This window comes from Megalops cyprinoides, chromosome 1 (genome assembly GCF_013368585.1).
Source record: "Megalops cyprinoides isolate fMegCyp1 chromosome 1, fMegCyp1.pri, whole genome shotgun sequence".
In the NCBI taxonomy this organism is placed as follows: Eukaryota; Metazoa; Chordata; class Actinopteri; order Elopiformes; family Megalopidae; genus Megalops; species Megalops cyprinoides.
The window spans coordinates 53130642-53156824 of NC_050583.1; the positions used below are offsets into that span (position 1 = coordinate 53130642).

The 26183-nt window shown below is 50.2% G+C and overlaps 1 protein-coding gene across 1 annotated transcript; it reads left to right on the plus strand.

Annotated features, from left to right (window-relative positions):
• Positions 1-350: 350 nt before the first annotated feature.
• On the plus strand, positions 351-25625 carry LOC118768734 (protein FAM53B-like). The gene is made up of 5 exons (XM_036515660.1): positions 351-558; positions 13793-14027; positions 15067-15124; positions 17019-17806; positions 25125-25625. The coding sequence occupies exons 2-5, from the start codon at positions 13947-13949 to the stop codon at positions 25467-25469; spliced, it is 1272 nt and encodes a 423-aa protein (XP_036371553.1). The 5' UTR covers positions 351-558; positions 13793-13946; the 3' UTR covers positions 25470-25625.
• Positions 25626-26183: the final 558 nt, after the last annotated feature.

Below are 26183 nucleotides of genomic sequence, written 5' to 3' on the forward strand. Positions count from 1 at the left end.
CCTCTAAACTACACTTACACGTTCCGTTGTCTACTGGCTATCTATCTTGCTTCCTCTTTCATGCGTTTGTTTTTGATTACTCCGGAGTAGACGGTGCCAAGTGCATAAGGTAAGACAGTTCTAAAATTGTAATTGTATACCAAATGAATTCATTGTTATTGTGTAAAACTGCGAATATAGTAAAAAATTAAATATAGATATATTTGAAAAAATCAGCTAGTGTGCGGCACACAACTATCATTTGCAATAGTAGCTCTACTTAGTCATGTCCTGGTCACCCCTCCGTAAAAATGAATGGTTCAGCTGTGTGCGGATATTGTTACAATGTGTAAAGCGAAGGAACTGGCGTAGTGTTTATACTCAGTCAGTTTGGCGTTGCAGGATCGTGCGGCAGGGTGCACGAAGGGGACGTCTGTTGTGGAAGCTAGCTAGTTGCAAGCATTGAAAATGAAGATGCCAGCCAGCTAGCTAGCTAACTAACTGAGCTTTACAACTGGCTGGGGAGTCAGGCATTGATCGCTAACCGGGGATGTTATATCAGTATGCTGCCTGATTCTTGTAAGTACTCAGTTACGTTAGACGGATGGTTAAATGACAGCATGTTTGCAGTTGGCTAGCTACCTAAAGTGTTCAGATTGCAGGGTAAACATTAGCGTTGGAGCTAGCTGCCTTGCTCGCTACATAACTAATTAACTAGCTTTCCAGTTTGCGCATACTCTGCGTTTGTGCCAGCTAAAGTCTTTGTGCAACGTTAACAGCTTACAAGACAGATAAACGAGATAATCACTAACCTTGCTAACAGGCATCTATCTAAAACTTTGTTTTCATGCAGCTTGTTAGCGAGCTATACATAATAGCTGCTGTTTACTAGGTGATCAACTGCCTTGACAAGAGTTCTATACAAGATCTCGTCTACAACTACCGTAGGTAGCTAGCGACTTGTCGGAATGACAGTCAAGCATATCCTTCTGTAACTGTGATATGTTTTACGACTGGTACTGAGAATGGCAAGCAAGAGAGTCTGCACGCATTGTTTGTAGCTACTGAGCTAATGTTTGATAGGCGAGGAACATGAGAAAATATGGGGTATTGTGAGACGGTAGTTTGCAAGCCAGTTACGGAGTTGCACTGTCTTAACTAAGTCCTGTGTTATTTAAACTGAACTAGATCTTGTAGCTTGCTAGTTAGCTACTAAGAAACTCGCAATAAACATGTGGCTATTCTTTTCATAAGTATACTAGCTAGCTAACGAAAGAGCGAGCTTAAACAATCTTGAAAACTTAAGGACGGCGAAATACAGATGTTTTCCTTGGTGGGGTTTGCTTCTCAGTAATTTAGTTATAGACTTCCTTCCTAGATTACAACACTGCAATCGAAGAACAATGGTCGTTAAAGTGGAGAGAAAAGTATGGCTGTTCTGCCATGTTTTAGGGGCTGCAGCAGTGTAGGCGCATGGTCACAGCTGGGGTGTAGATCAGGTTCTAAGTAAAGTAATGAGGAGTTGGTCGAGGGATCATTTGCTTTGTTGCCGAGCTGAACTGTGCATGACTGCTGAGACGGGACAAAAGGTTTCTTGTGCGCAAAGGCTTCTGCTCTGGGCCTTGCTTAGCTTTGCAAACAAGGCAATTTACGTCGAAAACTTAATTGAGGTGCTGCACACACGCAGGCAGAACAAGCAGTCCCAGTTGGAGAATATATTCAGACTTTGTAGGGACTTTAGAGACTCAGACTTTTCCTATAGTTTTATGTGGACATAGGCAAGGTAGTCATGTCTTGACAATTTTGTATCACGTTGGCTATTTCTGTTGAAATGGGATGGTCGTCTTTGTTTTTTTTCACAGACAGACATTGTGTTTTTTGTTGTTATTAATGTGTGATTCACAAAAGAAGCTGGTACTGCAAAGCTGACATAATTGTTCAAGTTCCTCTTTATTAAAGGCATAGCTATCAGTACTTGGTAGCCTAGGCCTACTTGCTGACACATGGTATCGGACACTCCTTATCGTGATTTCTGTACAAAAACAGAACATGATAGGTACGTATCCTGTTTAGCAAAGCTGTAAAATGTGCTAGGGGAAAATGCCTCTGTGGCCTATACGGCTATTATGTAAGTCTACGCTGCATTAGGAGATAATTTGTGTTTGTGTTAACGCATTTGTTTATCTTTTCCAAGAGTATGCAAGTTCACCTATTCCAGATGTTTCACCAAGGCCCAGTGCAATTCAGACACCCTCAGAAGATGTGAGCTGTAATAGTGGTTGCTGGCCTTGTTTGCATTAAAAGAAAAACACAACACACACACACACAAAAAAAGGATGTAACCCCCAGGGGAACTGTGCACGTTGAGAAATAAATAATGTGACTGCAATGGCTGACACTGCAGTGTTGCGCGTGAGAGGACATGGCAGGGATGCGGTGCCAGATTTCCCAGTGGACTCTGGGCCTCCGTGACACTGGTCAGAAATTTCCGTCATCTTTGGGCTACCTTTCAGCTGCAGCTTGGAGCAGGGCAGGCGGACGTCCAAGTTCACAGCGCTCGGAGCCTGCTTGTTGTGTTTTGAGCGTTTCCAACCAATAGGTCGTGATTCCATGAAAAAGCTTTCCACTGGAATGGCCCTGAGAGAGAACTGTGCAAAGTATTAGAATACCTTTTTTTTTAGCTGATGTTTTATAGAGCTGTTTCCACTAATGTTTTGTTGTTAATGGACAGTGAAACTTTCCAGTAGCCTGCTTTTCAGGGGCCAGATCTATTCCCTGTAGCCTTGGTGTAGCATTCCATGAACCGCTGCAGCACTAATCTGCTCACCAAACTCCTTTTTCTCTTCATGTGGGTTTACAGATGTATTTTGAGAGGATGTTTGTCCTGGGTAGTTGGGCGTATCGGGCTAACAATCTCTTCAGGAGGCAGGAACCAAAGCCAAGGCAGAACTGGTTTTGCACCAAGTAACTGAAATGACATGGAAATGCCAATAGTGTAACCTCTTAGATTGTTATCTCGCCGTGACAAGATGAATAGCACGGGCCATCTGCGCTTTGAATGAGGTTAGCTGTCTTTCTCATCCTGTCTGATGTTTTTGCTGGCCCTAGAGACCTTGTAAAGCTAAGGAGGTGGGGTTTGTTTAGTCTTGCCTCCTCCTGTTTTCATTGTGTGCAGTTAAGACTTGATTTCTGTCATTAGGATTAGTATTCTACTGAGATGCCTGGTGTAGAGTATTCTGCCAGTGCAGCAAGTGGTATATATTCAACATTATATTCAACATTGCATTCAAACTCAGAGTTAGCACCTAGGTGTGATTTTTACATATTTTTTTTCCCGCACAAAAACACAGGTTAAATTGAATTTTGCTGCAGCCACAGTCTAAGTACCTACCTTGCATGCTGTTTATGTCGTATATGCTTGACCGCTGTCTGTCCAAAATCCCGAAGGTAAACAGGAAGAGAGTAACATTAGCTGTGGAGTAGCTCGAGTGAACAATGGCCAACCATCTAGGCCCATTTATCATTTATTTAATGCCTGGAGGCAATGTATCAGGCAACCCTATGTGAAGCACTGCAGGCCAAAGCTGATCGCTTAGATATTTTACTGCTCTTGATGGCGTAAAGAAGTCGAGCTGATTGTGACTGATGTAATTTTTTCTTAATTTTATACCACAGACGAAGAGCAGGGCTCATGTTCCCACTGAATTTATTGAGAAAACATGTTCTGTCAGCCCTTTGCAGGGGAGATAAGAGGGGCGGGTTGGTGCGGTCGCCACCTAATTGTGAACCACACTTTGCATGACAGCACATTGCTTCTGCTCTGAAGCAAACAGTACTGGTTGTTCTCAAACCACAGCGTTTGAAAGCAAGACCAATGTGCCTTTTTTCGAAGCAAACATGCATATGTGGACATGACCTACATAACCTGTATTTTGTGTCAAAGGGTTGAGTTAGGCTTAGGAGTCAAGGTTGCTTCTAGTCACTGTTCTCTCCGTAGACACTTCCAACCATGCAAATCTTGATTCTGTTTCATTCAGAAGTTAAAATAAAATATAAAGTCTTGCTCTTTGTTTTGGGAACTTCATATATGAAGAAGAAAATTGAGCTTTTGATAATCCAAATAGTCTGCTAGGCCCTCTGCTTTGAGAGCTACCTAAAGGAAGTAAATTTGTGTTCTTTCCTCATATTACGCTGGTATCACAAATTTGTCACTGTTTTAGTAATTTGTCTGCATCCTGTTGACCTCTGTTGAACTATAGTGTATCTGTACTTTTTAAAGTTACCATGACTTGGTTCCTGTAAACATTTTCATAACATTTCTCATGATACACTTCACAGATTAGAAGCAACATGCAATTTTTCAAATTTAATGGGGAATTGAACACACTTACAAAATGCAAGGCTGTCTTTGAGATGGTTTTGTTACAAGTTGACCGTGTGGTTCTTCCTAAAAGGTTGTCCCAAATCTGCTTAGTGATGTGAATGTGGCAGGCGAAGTTTTTGGCCTAGACAGATTAAAATGATGAATGAGGTGAATGTCAGTGAATGGGTTTGCTGTAAGAAGAAGAGACACTGACCATCTTCTGGCATGGACAGAAGACTCACCCCTTTAGACTGCATCTCATTCTGAAAGGGTGAGTAGACTTAAGTTTTAGCACTTAAGTCTCGTTTCCATTGACACTTAAGATGTGTTATTGGCCTTTTGTTGTTGCACCTTTAGTCTAAGTCACTAACTGCACTGGACGTTGTAGTGCTTTGTGTCCCATTGACACTGTTGTGCAATTGTGGCGTTTTCTGTCTGATGTTGTTCATACAGCCACTCTCTGTACCTTTGCAAGTTGGTCTGGGTACGAAGGTCCGCCAAGTCAGTGAGGGCAAGTGTGAGAAATAGGGGACATTATGATTAGTAATTGCCGGGTCATTGGTGAATTTAGATTGTGAAAGGTGTGCAACTGTGTGCAGTACGGGTTTGCACGGCATGGTAGTGTAGCGTGATTGTGGCCCAGGTGTTTTAAGTGTCAGGGAAGGCAGGTGCTGTTTAAGAAAGGCAGGTGGAGGCCGGGCAGCAGAATGCGTGGAACTGACACCGACCAAACAGGCCCAGACTTCTTTCTATGGGTTATTCAGAGTCCCCCTGCTCTGTAGGTGGGGGGATGGGGGGAACTGGAGTTCAAATGTGGTGCCCTGCTTTGTGAACGTCCTTTCACACCGTCTCATTCCCTCAGTGACTACTTGACCAAGCGCAATCCAGTGCAATAGATTTTCCTCTACCTATTTACTGAAAATAGAGCACACAAACTGAGAGGCAGCATAATTGCAGCAGGGACACCGAGTGGACAGTATTGATATGCAAATATGTGCATTACCCTGACAAGTAGGACAGTCTCTCTCTCTCTCTCTCTCTCTCTCTCTCTCTCTCTCTCTCCTCTTGAGAGATCCTGTAAACCTCTTCCCTTTTTTTGGCGCAGGTATACAAGCCGCACATGAAGTAATTAAGCAAAGTTGTTTCTAAAAAGCCGGGCCCCTGCATTGGCTTCTGCGTGTTTAAGATGCACGGACGCAAGGGGGCCTTTGTGTTTATGGTAAACGGCTCTATTGGGGCCCCCCGCGTTTGTGTGGGCAGCTGTGCCGCTCGTGAAACCCATGGCGGTGCCCCGCTCCCCCCCCCCCCCCCCGGTCTCCAGCCTTTGGGCCCTCATCCCCCCTAAGCGCTACTGCAAGCCTCCGAAACTTGTTAGCTATGCCTGTCATTGCCTCTATACACGCACATTTCATTTTAACGATTCTCTCCCTCTCTCTCTTGCACTCTCTTCTGCTTGCTCACTCACTCACTCTGTTGCTCGCCCACCACCTCATCCTAATTGTTTGCATTGAATCTTAGTTGACAGTGCAAAAGCGGTGTTGAATTTCAGACTAATGGGGCAATAGTAGGTGGATCATTTGTGGTAGGAATATATATTTTTGCTTGTTTTTTATTTAGTCATTCCTGATTACCATTATGCGTGTTTCAGGCGACATTTGTAATGGCCACAAAAGTTTAATGGCTCATGCAAAGCCCAAGGCACTGAATCCCCCTCCAGTAATTTGGTTTGGTTTGGCTTTAAACATCTGGGGGCCTCTGGCCAATGCGGCAGGCATACACTGCGCTAATTGATTTACTGTGTTCTCAGGAGCACCATAACCTGCACCACGAGCTGCTCTTTCCCAGAATGCCTTTGGTGAGCCGGAGGACTCGAGGCCAGCGGGTTTGCATTTCTGCTAAGATTTACTGCTGCCCGAGAGCGACACCCATCGGGTGACCGCGAGGAGACCGCCGAAGGGTGTGCTGTAATTACTGTCACCCCCTCCACGCTGGGAGAGATGGATCCGCCAACTTTTGGGTGTGTTCCGTCGGTCCCAAAACCCCATACTTTTTGTTTGAGCAGGAGTATTACGAATTGAGAGAGAAACACTGCCTGGACTGAACCCAAGGTAAATAAGCTTTGAAAAGGCATGAAATTGCTTCCTGGTTTCGCTTTATAGTCTAATGCACTGGGCAAGTTGCAGGGGTTTTTTAAGTAGCAGATTCTGTCTGATGGCTGGCCCGTAAATTGACGGTGGCTCCATGATAGTGTGGGAGTGAAGGGGAACCCAGCCCTCCTCTGGCGGGAGAGGAGTGGGAGGAGGAGGTCTCCCACACGCCAGGAGGCGTCGCCACAGGCACCGCCCTGGAACCGACCCTGGATATTCACAGAAGTCACACCCCTGCTAGTTTTCCCTTTTCTGTCTTAAGGCTTAGTTGGGAACGAGAAACCATTCTTAAGTTTATTTTCCATGCCCCCCCCCCTTTAAATCACCACCACATTGTAACTGAACATACCACCTGGCTTATTCATGCGAGCCTTCCTTTTCTCTCTATGGATAGGTCGGTCCAGACAGCACTCCCTCCCTCTGTTCTGATGTAGGCATACCGGTTCCGTGAAAGCGAACACCAGATTTCTGCTCCGGTCCAAACCGGCATGTTCACCTTGTCCTCCTCCTGCCACTGGGCTTCTCCTGGCATTGCCGATGTGCACGGGCCTCACTTCAGTGACCGCTTGAAGTGCACAAAAGCTAAGAGGGTGATTTGCAAAAACGACAACAACAACAACAACAACAAAAACCATATCAGAACAACCCAACCCATAATGGCTCAGGTGCATCCAGTAAGATGGTATGCTATGTCAGGTGCAATGTCAATCCCAAGGTTGATTTGTGTCAATATCTCTCAACCCAGAGGTCAGGGTTTCCATTACATTATTGTCATTTAGCAGATGCTCTTATCCAGTATGACTCGCATATGTTACAGTTTTATCCATTTGCATCTGGATATTTACTGAGGTGATTGTGGGTTGAGTACTTTGCCCAAGGGTACAACATCAGTGCCCCAGCGGGGAATCAAACCAGCAACCGTTTGGAGGTCAGGGTTTCTGCCTTGTAGCTCCTCGTATACTCAGCAGGCAGCGTGAAAATGGCAGAATCGGTGGTAATCCTCAGACCATTTCACGGAGATGGGTATCTGTGCACATGCCTCAGGGATCTGGCAGCCTCCAGGGGTTGTGGCTTTGTGTCAGAATCCAGAAAACTTTTCCTGTTGAGCTGAGGTGCGTTTAGCAGACTTGCTCAAGGGCGTATGGGTGCAGCCCTAGTGCGCGGCGGCAAGGAGCAGCTACAGTGTGCATGACTCCATCTGTCCAGAAGTGGGCTGTGGGGGACCACGTGACCACACGCGTTTACACACCCCAGCGGGCTCTTGCTCGGGGTCCATGACATGGATTACTGTAATTGCAGGGGCTGGGAGCTGCCGGGCTCTGATGTAATGTATCCATGTGGATTAAGACCCGGTTAATGGGCATAGGAACGGGCGCTGCGGAACGAGGGGGAGAAACCGCAAATTAAGGGCCAAGGTGATTAGCAGTGTATCTGATGCGTGGAGAGGCCAGGGAGGGGGTCCTCTTGGGAGCCTGGAGTCACTGGCCGTGCCTGCACCCCACCAAGGCATTTCAAAATGGACGAATGTAACATGTTCCTTAAGGAAGAGTCCTTTACAGGCCAGCGAGATCACCGCTTACCTTCTCTGTATCCCGGAGTTGGGAATACACCAAAAAATTTGATCTTTAGACTGTAGAATCACTAGGTCACTTAAATGAGGGTTTGAGATGAGTCAAAACTCAGACTGATCCAGAGGTTCATTTTGTGGTGTCAAATATCAGTGTAGGAGAGCATTAAAAAAACTTATATTGGGCTAATTTGTGATTTATTGGCCTTCCTGGAAGTGCAAGTGAGAGCATGGAGTTACTATTTAAACAGAAAAGTCTCAGTCCCGTACTGTTTGATGGAATAAGGGGGGGGGTCAATGAAATATTCACCCTTCTCATCTGTCCAAATGTCTAATTATTCATCATAACATACATCTGTATTACGGATGTTCACCACTTCTTATGTGGAAACCCGTAGTCCTGAAGCCTGCATGGGTTGTAGGGCAGGAATTAAAAGGATTAGGCCAACAGTGCGCACTCTTCCCCACAAGTGTTTGTTAAGGGCCTCTCTGAATATGATTGTAAAGCATTGCAACAGGCATTGTGAGGCCTGGGCTCACTGCTCAAGGGGTACAATACAAGAAGCGCCTGAGCCATGCCACTACTGGAAAGAAAAGGAGGTTGTCTCTGTTTCCAGGGGATTATGGGTACCCCATGTCTGTTCCCAGCGGTTCATGGGTGTTTTCACCTTTGCACAGTATTGCATCTTCTTACACCTAAGAATAACCCGTTCAAAATGCCTGTTGCCATCATGCAGGGGCGTAGCATAATTCATGGAGGTCCATTGTCACCACCAAGGCCAGAAGTTAGGGTGAAGCAGTCTGGCATAGTGGTAAGTAGCAGGACTCGTATCCAAAACGTTGCTGGTTTGATTCCCCTCTGGGGCACTGCTGCTGTACCCTTGGGCAAGGTACTTAACTGAAGGTACTTGCCTCAGTAAATATCCAGCTGTATAAATGGGTTACATATAAAAACTGTACCCTATGTAAGTTGCTCTGCATAAGAGTGTCTGCTAAATGACAGTAATGGAATGTGATGAGGGCTGGGCTGCTTCGCGTGAGCCACTAGAACCCCGGAGGAAGTTCCTCGGAAAAGGGCTCCGCTTTTATCTCCTCGATATGGCCCAGCGACGGCACGCCGAGCGCCACTGTCCAGGAGATAAAGACGCTATCGGCTTCGAAAGGCACCGTTTTAGACGTTCAAGATAAAGAGGTGGTTTGCCACGCTGACACGGGGTTGTGGTCACGGGTCCAAGGCGTTTCGGTCAAAGAAATTAAAAATCGGAACCAGCGCAGCGTCCGGTTCATCAGCATTTCGGGGGGAGGCTTTTGCGGTATGGTCGAGGGGGCGGGATGGTGCGGGACTCGGCAGAACCGTGGCTTGGAGCAGACGGAGCCGTGGAGCGTGTCCGGGAACACTCTGTTCGTTCTGCTGTCTTAGCCCGGTCGCTATGTGAGACGGCACCAACCTTGCCAGAATCACAGCACCGGGTTCTGCTTTCAGCATTCATGTCCCAAACTGATCCGCACTGGTGTAGGGTTGGCTCTGCTTCTCTGTATTCTGCATGTTTAAATATGTAAATAATAACCAAAGAGCATTCTGATGCTTTGGTCTTATGGAAGAGGTGACCAACTTCAATGGCTAGTATTATGTAGAAATTGCACTGATGGTAAGTCCTTGCATTTATATAACATTTGTTATAACTCCTTTCAAGAATCTCAAGGTCGGGGGGGGTGGGAGTGGGGGGTGCCACTAGTGTGGCACCCACCTGGATTTAATACAGCGGTCATTTTGCATAAGAATGCTCACCATACATCAGTTGAAGTGGGAGAGGCGAGGATTTGTATAGCCAATTAAAGCAGGGAGCTTAGAGGGCCAGACTGGGAATTCGGCCAGCGCACGGCGGTACACCCCTACTTGGCTCTACTGTATAACCAACAATAATAAGAGCAGCATTGCCGGGAGTCCCTTCGCAACCTGGGCAACGGCTGAAAAGCCACCTGGAGGGGTTATTACAGAACACAAAACCCCAGGAAAAGCTGGACGTACGGTGCGGTCATAAATCAGGCCGGGCCGGGGGCTGCCGACACGGTGCGTGCTATGTACCCCGGGGGCTGGCTCGCTTTTCAAATGTGTACCCCATTGACTGAAATTTTTCCACAAAACCTCAAATATAAAAGGTCTTCATAGACATGTTAATTAGTAGCTGCAAGGTAAACTCCTGATGATTTGTCAGGGAACAGCCCTCGGCTGCACAGCATAAGCGGAGAATGCGCTTGAGCGCGGAGATCTTAAAGAGGCAGCTGTGAGCATTTAGGATTTCGCCATTGGGCACAGGCAGAAAATGGGCCGCTGCAACAGCCCCGGTTTTCGCTCAGCGCCCCCTCTAAAGTCTCCAAACCGCGAGCAGGAGGACGCTTCACCTCCTGCATCATGTTGACCGTGAATACAAAGCGCTCACTTCTGCACAATTGTCAGATTTCCCCACCCCCCCCAAACGTTTGCATTAACTGTGGCCCTGGACGCTGTCCAACGGCTGGCACAAAGAGTGGTTTGCTCTCCTGGCACCACCAGGGCGCTGATCAAAGTTTAGATAGTCTCAAGCATGCAGCACGATAACCCGATCCTGTCGTCCCGGGACACCTGATGCCAGGGGAAATCCGAGAGCCCTCCCTCCCCCCAGTCCATTCATTAGCCTGAACTGATTTCGGCTCGGCCGCGGGCTCGCTGTCACACTCGAGAAACTCTCTGTGGAGTTAATCAAGAGCCGCGCGGCCTAATCCCCTCTTCGCTGGGCTGCCCTGTGCCAGTGGAGTGGAGGAGGCGACGGCTAATTCTGTGGAGAACAGCATGTCCTGGGACAGGGCAGAAATCAGTAAGGGCAATAATGGCTACCCCTGTGCACCATGCTTATTCAAATGTGCAATAATCAGTGGCCTCCTCTTAAGGAAGGGTCAACTCAAAAACCAGCTTCAGCCTTCAGTGCATCCTGTTGCAGTGTCTCAGCAGTGTAGCATAGTGGAAAGGAGCAGGGCTCATAACCCAAAGGTTGCTGGTTCCCCACTGGGGCGTAAAAAAAAAAAAAAAAAAACAATGTAACCTATGTAAGCCGTCTGCTAAATGCTTATAATGTAATATGATGTCTCAACCATTTAATGAACAGCACATAGATAGTATAGCTTTTAGCAAGCAGCATTTCCTAATTGTAAGCTAATTCAGCCTTTGTATTTTGAGTTGAAAGGTGAAAATTGGACCTTGGGGCTACCTTGTGGAACACAGTCGAGATCCGCTACAGCTTTGAGTTTTCGCTTATCTTTGAGGTGCGCTGTGATGAGCCATCACGGGTTTCCTTCAGATCAAAAGCGCAGTGCGGATCTGTGATCAGCAGTAAGTAGTAATCCGTTCAATCAGTGTTTCACGGGGTATAAATTCCCTGCCAGAATGTTCCCTCCTTCTCCATAATTGAAGATGGAACTGTCGATACACTTGTGGCCCCCACACTCCCTGTAACTTCCTGTCACTCGCCGAGCTCACCCTCAACACACACACCCCCCCCCCCCCCCCCAACCCCCCCCCCCCCCCCCCCCCCCGGGTCTGGCAGCCGGTAGAGCTGTGTCATTATACCTGTAATTCAGTCACTCAGCTCCAGTCAGGGCAAAGCAGGAGCGAGTCTCAGGAGTGCTCTCTCGTGTTGTTTACTTAGAGTGATAGGTGGAAGTAATGGGAATCATGTGCTCCCTGCAGTCATCTGTGACAGGACAAAGATGAAACACTAGCAGGCTCTATTGCCCCCCTCCTACCCCCCACCACCCCCAACCCCCCTGCCCCGGCGCAGTCAGAGTCAGGCTTGGCCCCCCCATCCCTTGCCGATGGCCACGGGGGGGGGGGGGGGGGGGGGGGGGGGTCTTGTGATCCCGTCCTGATGTCACCTCATTGTCTCTTGTGGCGTTTTGTCATCGGCGGCACAAGCCTCTTTTGTTTTGGTGGGCACCAGGCGAGCTTCGCTCTCAGCTCCCCGCTCTTGCCCCAGACCTCCTGTCCCTCCCTCGCGCCATTCCTCCTCCTCTCTGTCTCCCTCTCTTTACTTCCCCCCCAGTCTTCCAAATGCAATCACCTTCTCCCTCTACAGATTTGCCTTTTCTCACCCCCGAGGACGCGGGCGTACCGCCCCCGAGGGCAGATTTTTAATCAAAGCAGGCGATTAAAAAGCTGCAGATCTGCGTCTGCCTCCGATCAGCTGCTCCGCGGCTCGTGGCTCAGCGCTGACGGGAGGGTGGTGTTTGGATAACCGTAAGGTCACAGCTATTCCAGGCCTGCCTCCGAGGGTTCTGTTACGCCACCCTGAGGTCCCCTCAGCGTCGTGTGCCGCACGTAGAATATTGCAAGGGAACAAGCACACTGCACTGGATACCTGATAAGTCCCCTAGGATGACAGCAATGTGCGCTACATTTCAGAACTTCCATTAATAAAAGGTTACTGTTGTACCTCCAGAATGGCAGTGGGACTGAAGTAAGCTCACTCTTTTTGTTAAGGGCACCAAAGGCAACCTTCTATGGGACCTTCTCGCTAGTTTCACACATATTAGCCTTGAAACATGCATTTCTAAATGGAGCTTGAAATTAGTTTGTGTTTCTGAGAAAAAGTTGGTAAATGAAAAAGAACACTTAGGGGAAAGTGTCTACTTGGACATGTCAAACACACTAAGTCAGTAGCAAATTGTAGGTAGTTTATAATTGCTTTGTACATCGTACCTAACATTTTACATGAGTCTTCTTTGTAGCCCTCATTCAGTCCTGGATGGGCCTCTTGATCATATTTCACCTCTACCCTGACCCCCCCACAAAATCCCCAACTGTGGAATGGGCTACAACAGGGTCACTGTCCATCTTCCAGCACAGATCCCAGAACCCTATTCAGACTACATCTTGACTGCCCAAGCTGTGACCCCTGCCCCTCCTGACACTGTAACAGAAGTTTAGCGGTTAAACCTGATGGCGGTTATGGAACTGAAGGCAAAAGCCTGGTAGCAGTATGAGCTGTTGCAGCTGCGAAGCAGTTTTTCATTTTGCAGCAGCAAAAGCCTGGTGGTGAACACATTGGCAGTACATGCTTGTGGCAGTATCTCGCGGAAGATTGGCTGTAGCAGGCTATGGCTGTTTGCCCTATGACAGCATTCATTCCCTTTGTTTGTAGCACTCTTTGCCACAATGGTGCTATATTCAAGGATGGCATTAACAATTCAGTATCCATATGGCTGCATGCCTAACTCTGTTGAATACACTTGCTGTCAGTCTCTCTGGGTGAGGGAGTCTGCCAAATGACTACATGTAAATGTATAGGGAATTTTTGGACGTGGGGGTGCCTTTTGTGCATGTTCCTTCAGTTATAGTGGAGCCAGTCTGTATATTTCATATTGGGTATTCTCAACTCAGTACAATTTGGCCTGCATTTGAATGCTAAACTGTGGGTGAAACCGCAGTGCCAGCCCTTGCTCCGTCTTCTGGCCTGCCCCGTGCAGCCAGCGAGTCGCGCTGGCACAAGCCTTCAGTGCTGAATGGGTCCAGTGTTTGAGGCCGCCTGACTCTGCCAGGACACCCCCGCCATCTCCCTGAGAGACGGCGCTGTCTTCGGGCCATGTCAGGGTCGTCGGCCGCCGCCGTCCCTCGGTCCGGCCGGCGGCCCATGACGTGGGAAGAAGGATGCCCTCGCCCTTTTCAGCAGCCGCATGTCCGTTTGTGTTTTTTTTTTTGCGCAGAGCCCCCTAGAGCATTCCAGGAGACCGCAAGGGCCCTTCCGCCAATGGGAGTCCGGCCACGCCTCCGGCCCGCCCACACAGCGCAGCCAGTGAAGATGGCTGCCGTCGCTCTTCGCCTGCACCGGAGTGGACTGAGGCAGAGACGCGAGTTACCATGGTGATCATTCACACTAAAACACTGGAAAAGAAGAAGGGTGTCGATGATGTAACGTCCAGGGAGTCGGACTTGGAGCTGGTGAGAGGCGTTCCAAGAATGCCAGGTTGCGGAACAGCAGCGTGGTGTTGCGTCACGAAGCCACTTGTGAACACAATGTTAAAAAAAAAAAGTGAATTTCTATGTCACAAGGCCAGAAGGTCTTAGTCACACATTGCTGTGGTAGTCAAAATATGTGCGCAGGTCCTTACTCATGCAGCCTCAAAGTAACTGAGTCTTTTCACTTAGGAAGGTTTACAATGAGTGAAGGTTGATATTATCAAATAAAGGGAGTGTAGAAATGTTTGGAAAGATATTTGTGGTCTACCCACAGAGCCGATGGACTTAATTTTGCCTCAGAAGGCTAAACCACAGAGGTCTGGATAAGTATGCGAAGGTGATAACCAAATATGTACTCTCAGTTGTGCTCTCGGCATGAGCTCTGCAAAACGGATGTTCCTTGAGGATGATTACATTGCATTAGAACTGATTCATACCATAAGGGTGTGTCAGCTATGCGTTTGCTCGGGCCAGGTCATGTTCGCTGAAAGCCCAGAGATTGTCGGGGTTGGGTAGAACTGACTCATTTCACTCCAGGCGTAGCTTACTGCCGGTGATGTGAAACACAGACCCCCAGTAATGTGGACAGGGCTTTACCCTCAGCCACGTGAAATGATGTAATCCTGTCAGGATTCCCTGAGCCGATCCGTAGCTCATTCGGCCTGCGGGGTGCGGGAGAGAGCTGTTCAAATGTGAGTCCAGGGAGGGAGAAGCAAGCTGTAGCCGTCCGAAAACGCCTGTTTTAAGACATGCCCCCGCAGCACAGGCTGGCGTATAATTGCTAGCAGTTTACGGCATAAATTCGCCGATGGCCTGCAGCTGGCGACGCCGAAGTGTTGCACTTCCTGTTCTCTTCTGTGAATTCACTCTGCAAGTGTGAACTGTGGTTGCTTCAGAAGAGGTCCTGTGTCAGAGACCCGGGGGGGGCTGTGTGTGTCTCCCCCTCCACCCCCTCCCCACACACGGGGTGCGGAGCTGGTGAGGCGCCTCTCTGACCTCCTCCTTCTCCATTTGTCCACAGCGGGAGCAGCAGGCCATGATAAGCCAGGGAACGACCCTCTTCTCCTGCGGTGTTATGGGTAAGTGCCGTACCCGTCTCTCCCTCCCCCACCCTACCCCTCGCGTGCATTTTCGGCTTCGCACAACCCCCCTGGGCATCAGCCGTGAGCGCCTCCAACTCTCACAAAGAGCTGGCTTGCTTTGAATGTCAGGTTCAGGAGGGGGCTTGGTAGCATGAGAGCCTCTGTCATCTCACTTAAAGATGATTGAAGTGATAGAGCTCACCTTTTTTCTCCCTCTTCCTTCTTCATGTGCTCTTTGTCCAGGGAAGACAGAGCTCAGACACGGGGGGTCAGATGTGTCTGACACTTTGGGATTTGTACTGGCAGGTGCGCTGTCACCAGGGGCTACATAAATGAATGTATGTTGCCCCTGGTGAGCCAACTGTAAAGTACTTTTTTGTTTTTGCTATGTTTACCTTTTGCTGGCCGGCAGCACCTTATTCTCCATTGTGGAGTGTAACGCAGAGCGTGCTTGTTTTTTCCGTTCTGACCACATAAAGGCTGTCGCCTGTGTTTCACCTCTGATTCTGGAAAGCCTCTCCCTGAATGCAGTGAAATGGGGAGGGGAGACCTTGCCTTTGTGGGTCACTGCCAGGGTAGCGCGCTCTGAGGGGTCCTGGGCAGTAATTAAAGCCAGGCTTGCTTCCAGGGAAGGAGCGTGGTGCGGACATGCGAGACAAGGTTTCATTCAGACGTCTGCGTGCCGCTGCTGGCTGGCGGTGCGAGCCTGTGGAGGTGACGCTTTTCTGCATCGGGGCTGAGCTGCGCTTGGCAAAGCACACCGAGGCACCTGACCCCCAACCCCCCCCCCCCACCTCCGCCTGGCCGTTTTGATAAGCGATTAAAAAGCACGTCTCCCTGTCCCTGGGGCAGAGGAGGACACCGCCCATTTCACCCCACCCCCGCTGAGGAGTAATTTTGGTGGAACGGATGACTGTGGAGAACGGCTCTCAGGCCTTCAGGTGGACTGGGCCCAGTGTCCTTTCCCCACGGGAGCCGGCAGCCACAGAATGTCGTGCTTCCCGGACTAGGTTTGAAGGTTGAGGGTTTGGATCCCACTGAGGCCTTGCTGTACTCCCTAAGGTTCTTCAGCAGATATCGCACTCAGCTCCTGTGTTTAAATGTACTCTTGTGCTTCAGTGTTGAGCTCTGGTGTTGAGCTGTGCTCCGCTGTTGAGCTCTGCTCTGGTGTTGAGCTGTGTGCTCCCCTGTTGAGCTCTGGTGTTGAGCTGTGTGCTCCCCTGTTGAGCTCTGGTGTTGAGCTGTGTGCTCCCCTGTTGAGCTCTGGTGTTGAGCTGTGTGCTCCCCTGTTGAGCTCTGGTGTTGAGCTGTGCTCCCCTGTTGAGCTCTGGTGTTTAGCTGTGCTCCCCTGTTGAACCCTGGTGTTGAGCTGTGCTCCCCTGTTGAGCTCTGGTGTTGAGCTGTAATCCTGTGCCGAGGCTGTCGCAGATGTTTTAGCCTCAGTTGCAGCAGGCCTCTCCGGTCGTGGCAGCCTGCCACTAACCAGGAGCTGCTATTTCTGGCTCCTTTGTCTTGCTGGCCTCAGCTCCACTGTACAGAGTATTGTTATCAAGGCAAGTGTCAGACCCTCACAGCTCCTGCCCCTTTCCTCTCTCTCCTGTTTGTTTTTTCAGTCTGTTTTCTTTTTTAAGAAAGACCTAGGAAGGACCTGCCTGTCTAACAGCAGAGACGTGCAGACGGGGGGGGGGGAGGGGAGGGGAATTTTCAGTGAACCAGGAGCACAGATGACCTTCGTTAGCTTTAATTCATTCGTTCTTTTTAAGGCCAGGTGACGTCAAAATAGGCGATTAGTTAATTAAAAGCTTACCATAGTAAGCTCATCAAGTTTGCATGTTTGACTGCTGTACAGATGCTGTGTGACCAGGCCTGATTTGGTGTGTGTGTGTTGCAGGGGCGGATCGGTGGCGGGACCTGGGGCGGAGCTGTGCAGTCCAGCGGGCACCAGTGGGGGCCAGCCTGGAGAGCCTGTGGGACGTGGTGCCGGAGGCGTGCCCAGGGGGCGTGGGCTGGGGTAAGGAGGCGGGCACGGCCGGCGCCGTCTCCATCACCAGCCTGATCCGGGACCTTAGCCTCAGCGACGCCCAGGCCGCCCCTTCTGCCTCACCCACCCCGTCCGCGGCCCCGCCCAGCAAGCGCCAATGCCGCTCGCTCTCCTGCTCGGACGAGCCGGGCGGCTGCCGGTCGCCGTGGCGCCCGCAGGGCTCGCGGGTGTGGACGTCGGTGGAGAAGCGGCGGTGCCACAGCGGGGGCAGCGTGCAGCGCGGTGCGGCCGGCGGCGGGGGCGCGGCCGGCGGGGGGGCCTTCCCCGCCATGCAGCGCAGCTCCAGCTTCAGCCTGCCCGCCCGCTCCAACGCCCTGCCCCTGGGCTTCGAGCTGCCCTGCTTCACCTTCACCGGCCTGCAGCCCTCCTCCTCCCCCTCCCCCTCCCCCGGCCAGCCCCCGCGGCCCCTCTACCTCTCTCACGAACAGATCTGCCTCCCGGGGGAGGCGCGGGACCCCGTGGGGGCCGGCTCCCCGGACTCTACCCCCGAGCTGGACCGCCGTGCGGGCCCCGGGGGCCTAGCCAGGAGTCGCTCGCAGCCCTGCGTCCTGAACGACAAGAAGATCGGCATGAAGCGCCGGAGGCCCGAGGACACGCAGGAGGCCCGGCCCTCCCTCAGCCTGGCCAAGATGACCCAGGTCAGTGGCCGCTGTGAGAGAACAAACTTGTGCGATCATGTATGGGGCAGTGCCCTTTCGGTCTGGGCACAAGGCCCCAGAGGCATCAGTCCTTTCAGCGTTGGGAAGGAAGGGCCAATATCTTCATTTAGCACGTATAATTTGAGGTGGCAGTGTAGCATAGTGGTGAGGAACAGGACTCATAACCGAAAGGTTGCCAGTTCAATTCCCCATTGGGGTACTGCTATTGTACCCTTGGGCAAGGTACTTAACCTAGAATTGCCTCAGTTAATACTCAGTGGTATAAATGAGTAACGTGAAAACCTGTGTAAGTCGCTCTGGATAAGAGCGTCTGCTAAATGCCAGTAATGTAATGTAATAATTCATTTAGCATGTTTAAATTTAGCATGCCTTTTAGCATATATAAATCTGAATGAGGCTCTCTGGCTTCACCACGTGATTTCACAGAAAAGAGCTTTAGAACGGGTGTACACAAAAGCACCAAATCCCCCAGTTGATATAGAAATGTGATGTGTGTCAGTACAGAGGAAGCAGATGGTGCGTGCAGACCACGGGCCTGATGGATAGTGGGGTGGATGGAGGGTGTGTGTGTGAGAGAGATTGTGCTTTCGAATCTGATGAGCCTCTTTCCCTCGTGATCCCGCCCGGGCCCCTCTCAGAACCCCCGTCTCCGAGCCCCATGATCCTACCCCGACCACCCACCTCCCCCTCACCCCCCGTCCTGGGGAGGACTGACTCTCCCTGAAGCCCGGGGAATTCCACGCGGGGCATTACTCAGCAGGATGGCGTCGGCCTCCCCCCCCCCCCCCCCCGGCTCATCAGTCTTGATTAAGATCCACAGGGCTCATGACTGAGGTCAGATCACAAGAAGAGCACCCTCCCACCACCACCACCACCGGCACCAGCCCCCATCTTAATTGTGTAGTGGAAAGTGTACAGACACCACTTCAGCCCAGTAAGCTGTAATCAAATGCAGAAACGCTTTTAGGTGCATGTGGCTGTAGAGAAAAACCCTGACCCTGCTTTGGAATGTTATTGTTTCCTTGACAATGCATTTTCGTAAACGGGAAGCAGGCAGTTTTTGTTCCCTTGGTTTAATTTAGCTGGTTATTAATGGTGGGTGGCTTTCAGTTCTGCGGGCTCTCGGGGGGGTTGAGCTCGGAAAAGCTCTGGTGTCAAAACGCACCCTGACGCACAAGGAGCTGGAACGTGGCAGCTGGAAGGTTTAGACGTTTATGTGATTGTACGCACGCACGCACACACACAGTGTGAGGTGTGAGGTTATACACTGTGGATTAAACCAGAGACCATTTATCTGGGGAGACCGTGCACTCTGCATTCCTTCCTGGTCTAGGAGTTTTATTTTTCTAACTCGTTTTCAAATTGTTTTATTAAATTCCTTTTGTTCATTAACAGATCCTTTATTTTGCTTTGTTTAGTAGTGATAAAGTTCTGGTGATGGAGTGCTCGATAGCCAGGAAGGAGGAATGCGTGTGTGAATCTTTGGATGATATGTGAGTGGGAGATCAGGCTGGGGGAGCTGTCCCTGACGAGGAGCTGGCTGTCTGAGGGTCTCTGATCAGCCATGTGATGGAGTAGTGTAGTATAGTGCTAAGGAGCAGGGCTCATAATCGAAAGGTTGCCAGTTTGAATCCCCACTGGGGCACTGCCGTTATACCCTAGGGAAAGGTACTTAACCCATAGCTGCCTCAGTAAATATCCAGCTGTATAAAGGGATAGAAGTGTAACATGTAAGTTGCTCTGGATAAGAGCATCTTCCAAATGACAGTAATGCAATGTAATGTGTCTCAGCTTGGATGCACAGGAGTAATGATTCTTTAGCGCTATGCAGAGATGCAGCCCAACACTAATGTTGTGGAGGACAGTTTCTGGCTTAGCTGCTAGGGGCTGGCTGCATGAGTCTTTGCTGTATGTGATCCAATCCAGTAGTTTTGTTTAGCGCATGCTTTCTGAGATGTTCTGGATACCCTTTTGCCGGACGCTGTTAGATCAGATTGCTCTTTTTTTCTTCAGCGGACAGTTGTTGTAATTCTTGGTTTTGGGGAGAGTTCTTGCACCCTGCTTAAATGTCAGAGCATCCACACCTGTGTGACCTCAGAGACTGGAGGTCTCCCTGTAGCAGGCTATTGATTTGTGAAGCCTCCGTGCATATCTGCCCCGAGGCTCAGAACCTCGCTGACCTCCTGAGCAGCCTGTATCAGCTGTGCTCTACACAGGCAGCCTGACATACACTCACATCCAGGGACAGAGGCCCACTCACGCTCACGCACACGTATATACATAAAAACACACACACACACAGTCTAAAAGAGCTCACACCCATGTACAGAACCACTCGTACACACTCACACACGTATATACAAACACACACTCACAGAGAGCTCACACACATGCACAGGGGCACACACACACACACACACACACACACACACACACATATATATATGCACACCCTCACAGAGCTCGCACCCACGTAGAGACACAAACACACACACACACACAGTCGGCACACACATGTGGAGACACGCACGCGATTAGACAGGCATGCCTCTTTAACAGCTGAGTCGCAGTGACAGAGAGCACCTTGACCTGCCAATCACTCAAGTCACCAACCTGTCTTGGCTGAAGGTCAACTGTACCTGGAGAAAGCCGGAGGCATTTTCCACGGCAAAGCAACCCTGGCTGACAGCATGCAGAGCACCCCAGATGCTATAGTCAGCTAGCCCGGAGCGTAGGGTAGTCATATAGAAGTCAATGGATTTATTCTGTTTAAAATGCTACATTCAGTTAATGTTTTATTCATGCTTGCTCAGAGCTGGTTCACATGCCATGGGGAGTTCACTCTAGAAAACAAACATCTTACCTCCCATGCTGTATGCCAGATCAGAGTATACTCAGCACTGTTTTCTCTACCTCAATAAGGAGGCAGAACAAAAACACCATAATCTGGCAACCACCCTTAGGTGACCAGATGTGCTCATTTGTTTACAAACAGGTTTGCTACACACAGGTTGAGGTGCAGACAGAGGAGTTCAGCTCAAAAGATTATCTGGCATCCTTAATGCTTGAGCAGAGCAATTAATGCTAATGTAGAGTGGCATATTGGGACTCGGAGGGAAAAGGCCTGACTTCCAGCCGAGGCGGCTCTGTGGAAAGGGCACATTGTGCCAGGGGAAACTGGTAGAGCTGCACCAGATCCTCCAGGTGTGGCCAAAACACCGTAATTAAAGGACTTTAATGTTCTAGTGCAAGAGAGTTACGCATGTCCTGCCTTTGTCTTCGGCTTGCCTTTGTTTGGTGTGCTCGTTTGGAGACGCGGCTCCACCTGTGCCAGGCCCGCTCGGAATGCAGAGGCACGTATTTCGTGATGCGTTTCAGGTGAAGGCTTTTTTTCCCATTTTTTTCTGAGGAATTTTACTCAGTATCAGTCTGAATTCCTCTTAATTCACTCCTGAGGTAACCAGGCCTTTCCCAGGGTTTTTGTTCCATGTGTGCCTTGACCACGGCGCACTGGCATGTTCAGTCACTCCAGGATCATGTGTCAACAGAACAGAGGCGGTCAAACTCCCAGAGCTGTGCTGTGGTCACAGGGTGTCAGTCTGCCTGTCTGTCTGTACTGCTCTCTGTCTGTTAATGGGTTGCAGTACAGTACAGCACACTCAGCTGGCTGCCAGCCTTGTGCCTTCAGGACTGGAGCTCCTAGCCATAAAGCTACACATTTGTTTATAAGGCCGCTCTTTCATATAGGTACTGCAGACTGAAAAGGGCACTAGTCAAGCTTCGAAGAGAAAGGCTGTCTTGGGCTGCAAGGCAAGATTTTCTACTTTAGTGGAACTTTTTTTTTTTTTTTTTTGTGGCGTAACCCCACCCCCGAACTCTCGGTCACTGTCGGCTCGAACCCTGACCGCGAGGGTGTGGGTCAGTAGCCTCCTTACTGACTCTTATTCTGAGCCACTTACATAGGTTACAGTTTTTACATGATTTCCATGTTACAGCTGGGTATTTACTGAGTCAACTCTGGGGTAAGTACCTCGCCCAGGGGTACAGCGGCAGTGCCTCCCGTTTGGCAGAGCCGCGTTTTGGGGGTGGGGGGCAGGGGGCGGCGGCACCCTGGAGCAGGACACCCAGCCCTCCCCATTCAGGTTGGACTCCATCACCCCGCAGTTACACAGTCCCTGCTCTCCCCCCTGCCTCTCTCAGCTGTTCTGCTCTGCCCTCCCTCTGCCAGAGAGCTCTAAATTAAAAGCACTTAAATTGCATTAAAAGCACAAATTACACATCACATACCAGGCTGTATCGTAACATAAAAGCAGTTTGTTTTTATGTCCTTAGAGTATCACTTAAGAAAAAAAAAAAAACAGGAGGGGGGAAGCCATGGCGAGAATCTTGGTGTTAACGGTGTAATTTTTTAAAGACTGCAGCTAATGATTGTGTAATCTAATAACGACTACTGTAATGAGGGGATGTGGGTTTTGTAGCGTGAAAAACGTTTCCCTCAGAAATGAGGAATTCTGGGGGTATTCTGTAGTAGATTGTTAAATGCCCGTGGCGCTCCAGAATGGTAAAAAAAAAAAAAACAGCCTGCACATGCATGTGTGTGAGAGCTGCTGGCCTGGTTTATGAGTAATGGTGCAGGGTGTGTTTCTTCTCACTGCCTGGCTGGAACTAACCCCACACACTCCACACTACAGGAGGGTAGGTTGGGGGAGTACACGCAGGCAGAAACCCAAGTAAACAAGACGAAAAGCCGGGTAAACGAGACAGGATTAGGGCTGTCCCCACCCCCCCCAATCCTGTTGTCTTTAGACCGCGGAGCTGTAACCCGAAGCACATTTTGCAGCGTGAAAGGGTGATTTGAATGATGGTAGTAAAGTGGATGCAAACTCCGAGTGCGTAAAGGCCGAGAGGTAGTGGCGTACTGGATTCAGCTGAAGGCCGTGTTCAGACAGACACGCACATGCGTGCAAGCGGGCGCACACATTCCCACGTGGAGTTGCTGAGGTTAGATCAACAGCCACCTTTACGACCGCGTTTGGTTGTCGCACACGCATACCTTTCTGTCTGAGAGCGAGAGCACTCCCTGTGAGAACGGAGAGGGCTGCTCCTGGATCATTCCGGCGCAGAGGTGCCTGTGTTTCTGTGTGCCTGTGTTTCTGTGTGCCTGTGTTTCTGTGTGCCTGTGTTTGTGTGCCTGTGTTTCTGTGTGTCTGTGTGTCTGTGTTTCTGTGTGTCTGTGTTTCTGTGTGTCTGTGTTTCTGTGTGCCTGTGTTTCTGTGTGCCTGTGTTTCTGTGTGCCTGTGTTTCTGTGTGCCTGTGTGTGTGTTTCTCTGTGTCTATGTGTGTGTGTTTCTCTGTGTCTATGTGTCTGTGTTTCTCTGTGTCTGTGTGCGTGTGCCTGTCTGTGTGTCTCTGTGTGTCTCTGACCTCTATTCACGTGTGCCTCTGTATGTCACTGTGCATATGGCTGTGTCTCTATGTATCTGTGTGACTGTGTGTGCCTGTGTTTCCATGTGACAATATACATGTGCCGGTATTTGTGTCTGTGTCTCTCTTCATATATGTCTCTGTGTGTGTCTCTGTCCCTGTTCACTCGTGCCTCTGTGTGTCAGTGTGTGTGTGCCTGTGTCTCTGCGTATCTTTGTAACTCTGTGTGTCTCTCTCTGCGCGTCTTCCCGCCTGCTGTCTCTGGGGCTCGCTCAGCGGCCCGGGAGATGGAGTAGGCCTGGCTGCGGCCTCTCTCTCTCTCGCAGAGCTCCCCTCTCAGCAGAGCAGCCTCACTGCTTGCTTGCAGCCCCACCCATCCGCTCAGACCAAAGGTTTATGAATGGCCTTGTCACCCTTTCACAAGGGAGAGAGTGTAAGAGTGTGGTCTGGAGAGAGGGAGTGTGGCGGTACGGGGGGAGGGAGGGAGGGAGGGAGGCAGGGATTCGGGTTGAGGGGCGAGGGAGCGGAGCCAAGGAAAACAGCAGGGATCCTGTGATCTCCTGCAGCACATAGTCAGTGAGGCTGTTCCACCACTGGGGGGGCTGGTAGAGGGATGGCCATCTTCCAGTCCTCACCCCGCCCCCCACCCCCTCCCTCTTCCACAGGCCTCCCTTGTACACCTCCTCTGAGCCCAGCTATGTGTGTGTTAAATAGTCCTCTACCCTGCCTACTGGGGAGTTTGTATAGTTTGTGTATGTGTGTGTGTGTGTGTGTGTGTGTGTTCTCTGGTTCAAGTAGTGAAAAACATATATAAATTATAGAAGAAAATATACCTAAATGCTCCTGACAGACACCGATACCAAACGGTGAAAACCAAACAATGTCGCGACCGTGGAGGTCTTTGCTGGGTCCTTCATCCGGATAAACCCTCAGCTGTTGAGCTGATGTGGGGGGGGGGGGTTGCAAACCAGGGATGCCGTCTGTGCCAAGATATGTGTGTGTATATGCCTGAATGCTCATTGTTCAGAGCCGGTCACGGCAAATTACCAGTTCAAGGTTCTGCCTGAGAGAGAGATCTTGCCCAGAGGACTGACACTGAGCCCACTGACTGAGCCCAGCCGACGCGGCGCGTCTAATCAAATCGCCAGTTGCCTCGGCGGGTGCTGTGTGCGCATCCTTGGGCCGTGTCTTCGCAGCTGCCGACATGAGCGCAGTCTTGTGAATCTTTGTGCCCCTGTTCTCCTGGACATTTGTCCATAGGCGCTCTGTAGAGCTGGAGCTGTGAAAGAGGCCCTCTGTCAGGAGCACATTAGCGATCACATGAGCACGGTGCACACGCATGTGTTTTTCATGGGACAGGGCGTAGAAATACACACACCATGTTTGAGGCGAAAAAGGAGGGGGGGGTGGGAAATCGTCCCTTGGTTTACGGTGCAAATATGCCTGTTACTATGGAAACGTGCAAAAGTTGGGAGGAGTCTGTTTAAAAGGCGCCCAGGATGGGTTTATGGGAAAATAAAACCCAGGGAGAATGTTTCGTTGCACGTGTCAGGCATGTTTAAATTGCTCTTGTAAAGGCCATTCACTGAGCATGCCTAACTGAACTTTTTCTTTGCTGATAGTTTTCAAATTACGCTTGGACTTTTCCCCTAAAAACATCCAGTTGGATTTACATTTATGTTAAAGGTGCACAACTAAGTACAGTCCTTACTTACTTCTGTGAGTAATAATTAGCTCTTAAAAAGAGGATATTTTGGTTTCTTGAATAATCCCCCCCCCCCCCCCCCCCCCTGTAGTCTGGCTTTTGATTGTGGTGGAAGAAGTGAATATCAAAATGAGTGTTAAACCAATCTCCTCTCTTCTCTTTCCTCAGAAACTCCAGAATTTCCACAGCCTCAGCTGCCCTGGAATAACTGGGTCAGACTGCTGCCAATCAAGCCCCTCCTCCCCGCCTTACAGTAGCACCGGCCAATGTGTGACTGATTTAAGCTCCGCTTGCCACCTCGAGCCTCAACAGGGCACCAAAGCAGGCGGGGGCAACAAGGACGACCTGTCCAGCGAGGAGCTAGACAGCGACACCGCCGGCAGCGGGGACTCGACGGTCGGGACGGGGAATGGGGAGGAGGCAGAGACTCTTTGGGAGGGGTTGCATAGGAACGGGAAGGACCTCTACCAGCTCGGGGGCGAGCTGGACATTGAGCAGATTGAGAGGAACTGAGTGGGGGTGGGGGGGAAAGCTCTCTGAAAGCAGAACGCAAGCGGAGGATGTTGTGGAGAAGGTTGTGGAGAAGGCAGGAGCACATGAAGGGCCAAGCAAGTGGGATTATGGGAAAGCAGACGTATGACCCAGACTGTCTCAGAGGACTTTTTTTTTTTTTTTCTCCCTGTTGTTGGGAGTGACTGTGGATTGTAGCTGCAGGGGTCTATGGCTTCGTGATGACTCTGTGTGGTATATTCTGCCTCTGTAACCCCCTGCCCCTCCCGGAACCCAGACAGTTCCGGGGGGAGACAAGCTGGGGGGCTGTGTCCTCTTTGTGGGAGTTGAGGGGGGGTGGGGGGGAAGGGTCACCCATAGCGCATTCTCAAAGCTGCTGTCCGTCGGCCTGAATACCTCAGCGCGTCCGGAACGGAGTGAAGAACCCAGAGCTTTGTACAAATTCACATAACCCCCTGAGGGCCCTGCCAGGGTCTCTGACGTCAGCTCCGTCGGCTCGGTGGTACATGATGACCAGAGGGATAGCCCTTTGAGAACAGCTCTCCGAAGGTTCGGGTGTGCCCCACACCCCCCCCAGTTCTCGGCGGACTTGTGGACATCCGCTTGCACACAACATGGCTAAGTACAAAAAGGCATCGCGTTCAGAAAAATAACAGGGAAGTTGGTCTTGAATTGTATTCTCCTCTCTCTCTCTCTTTCTCTCTCCATCTGAAACAG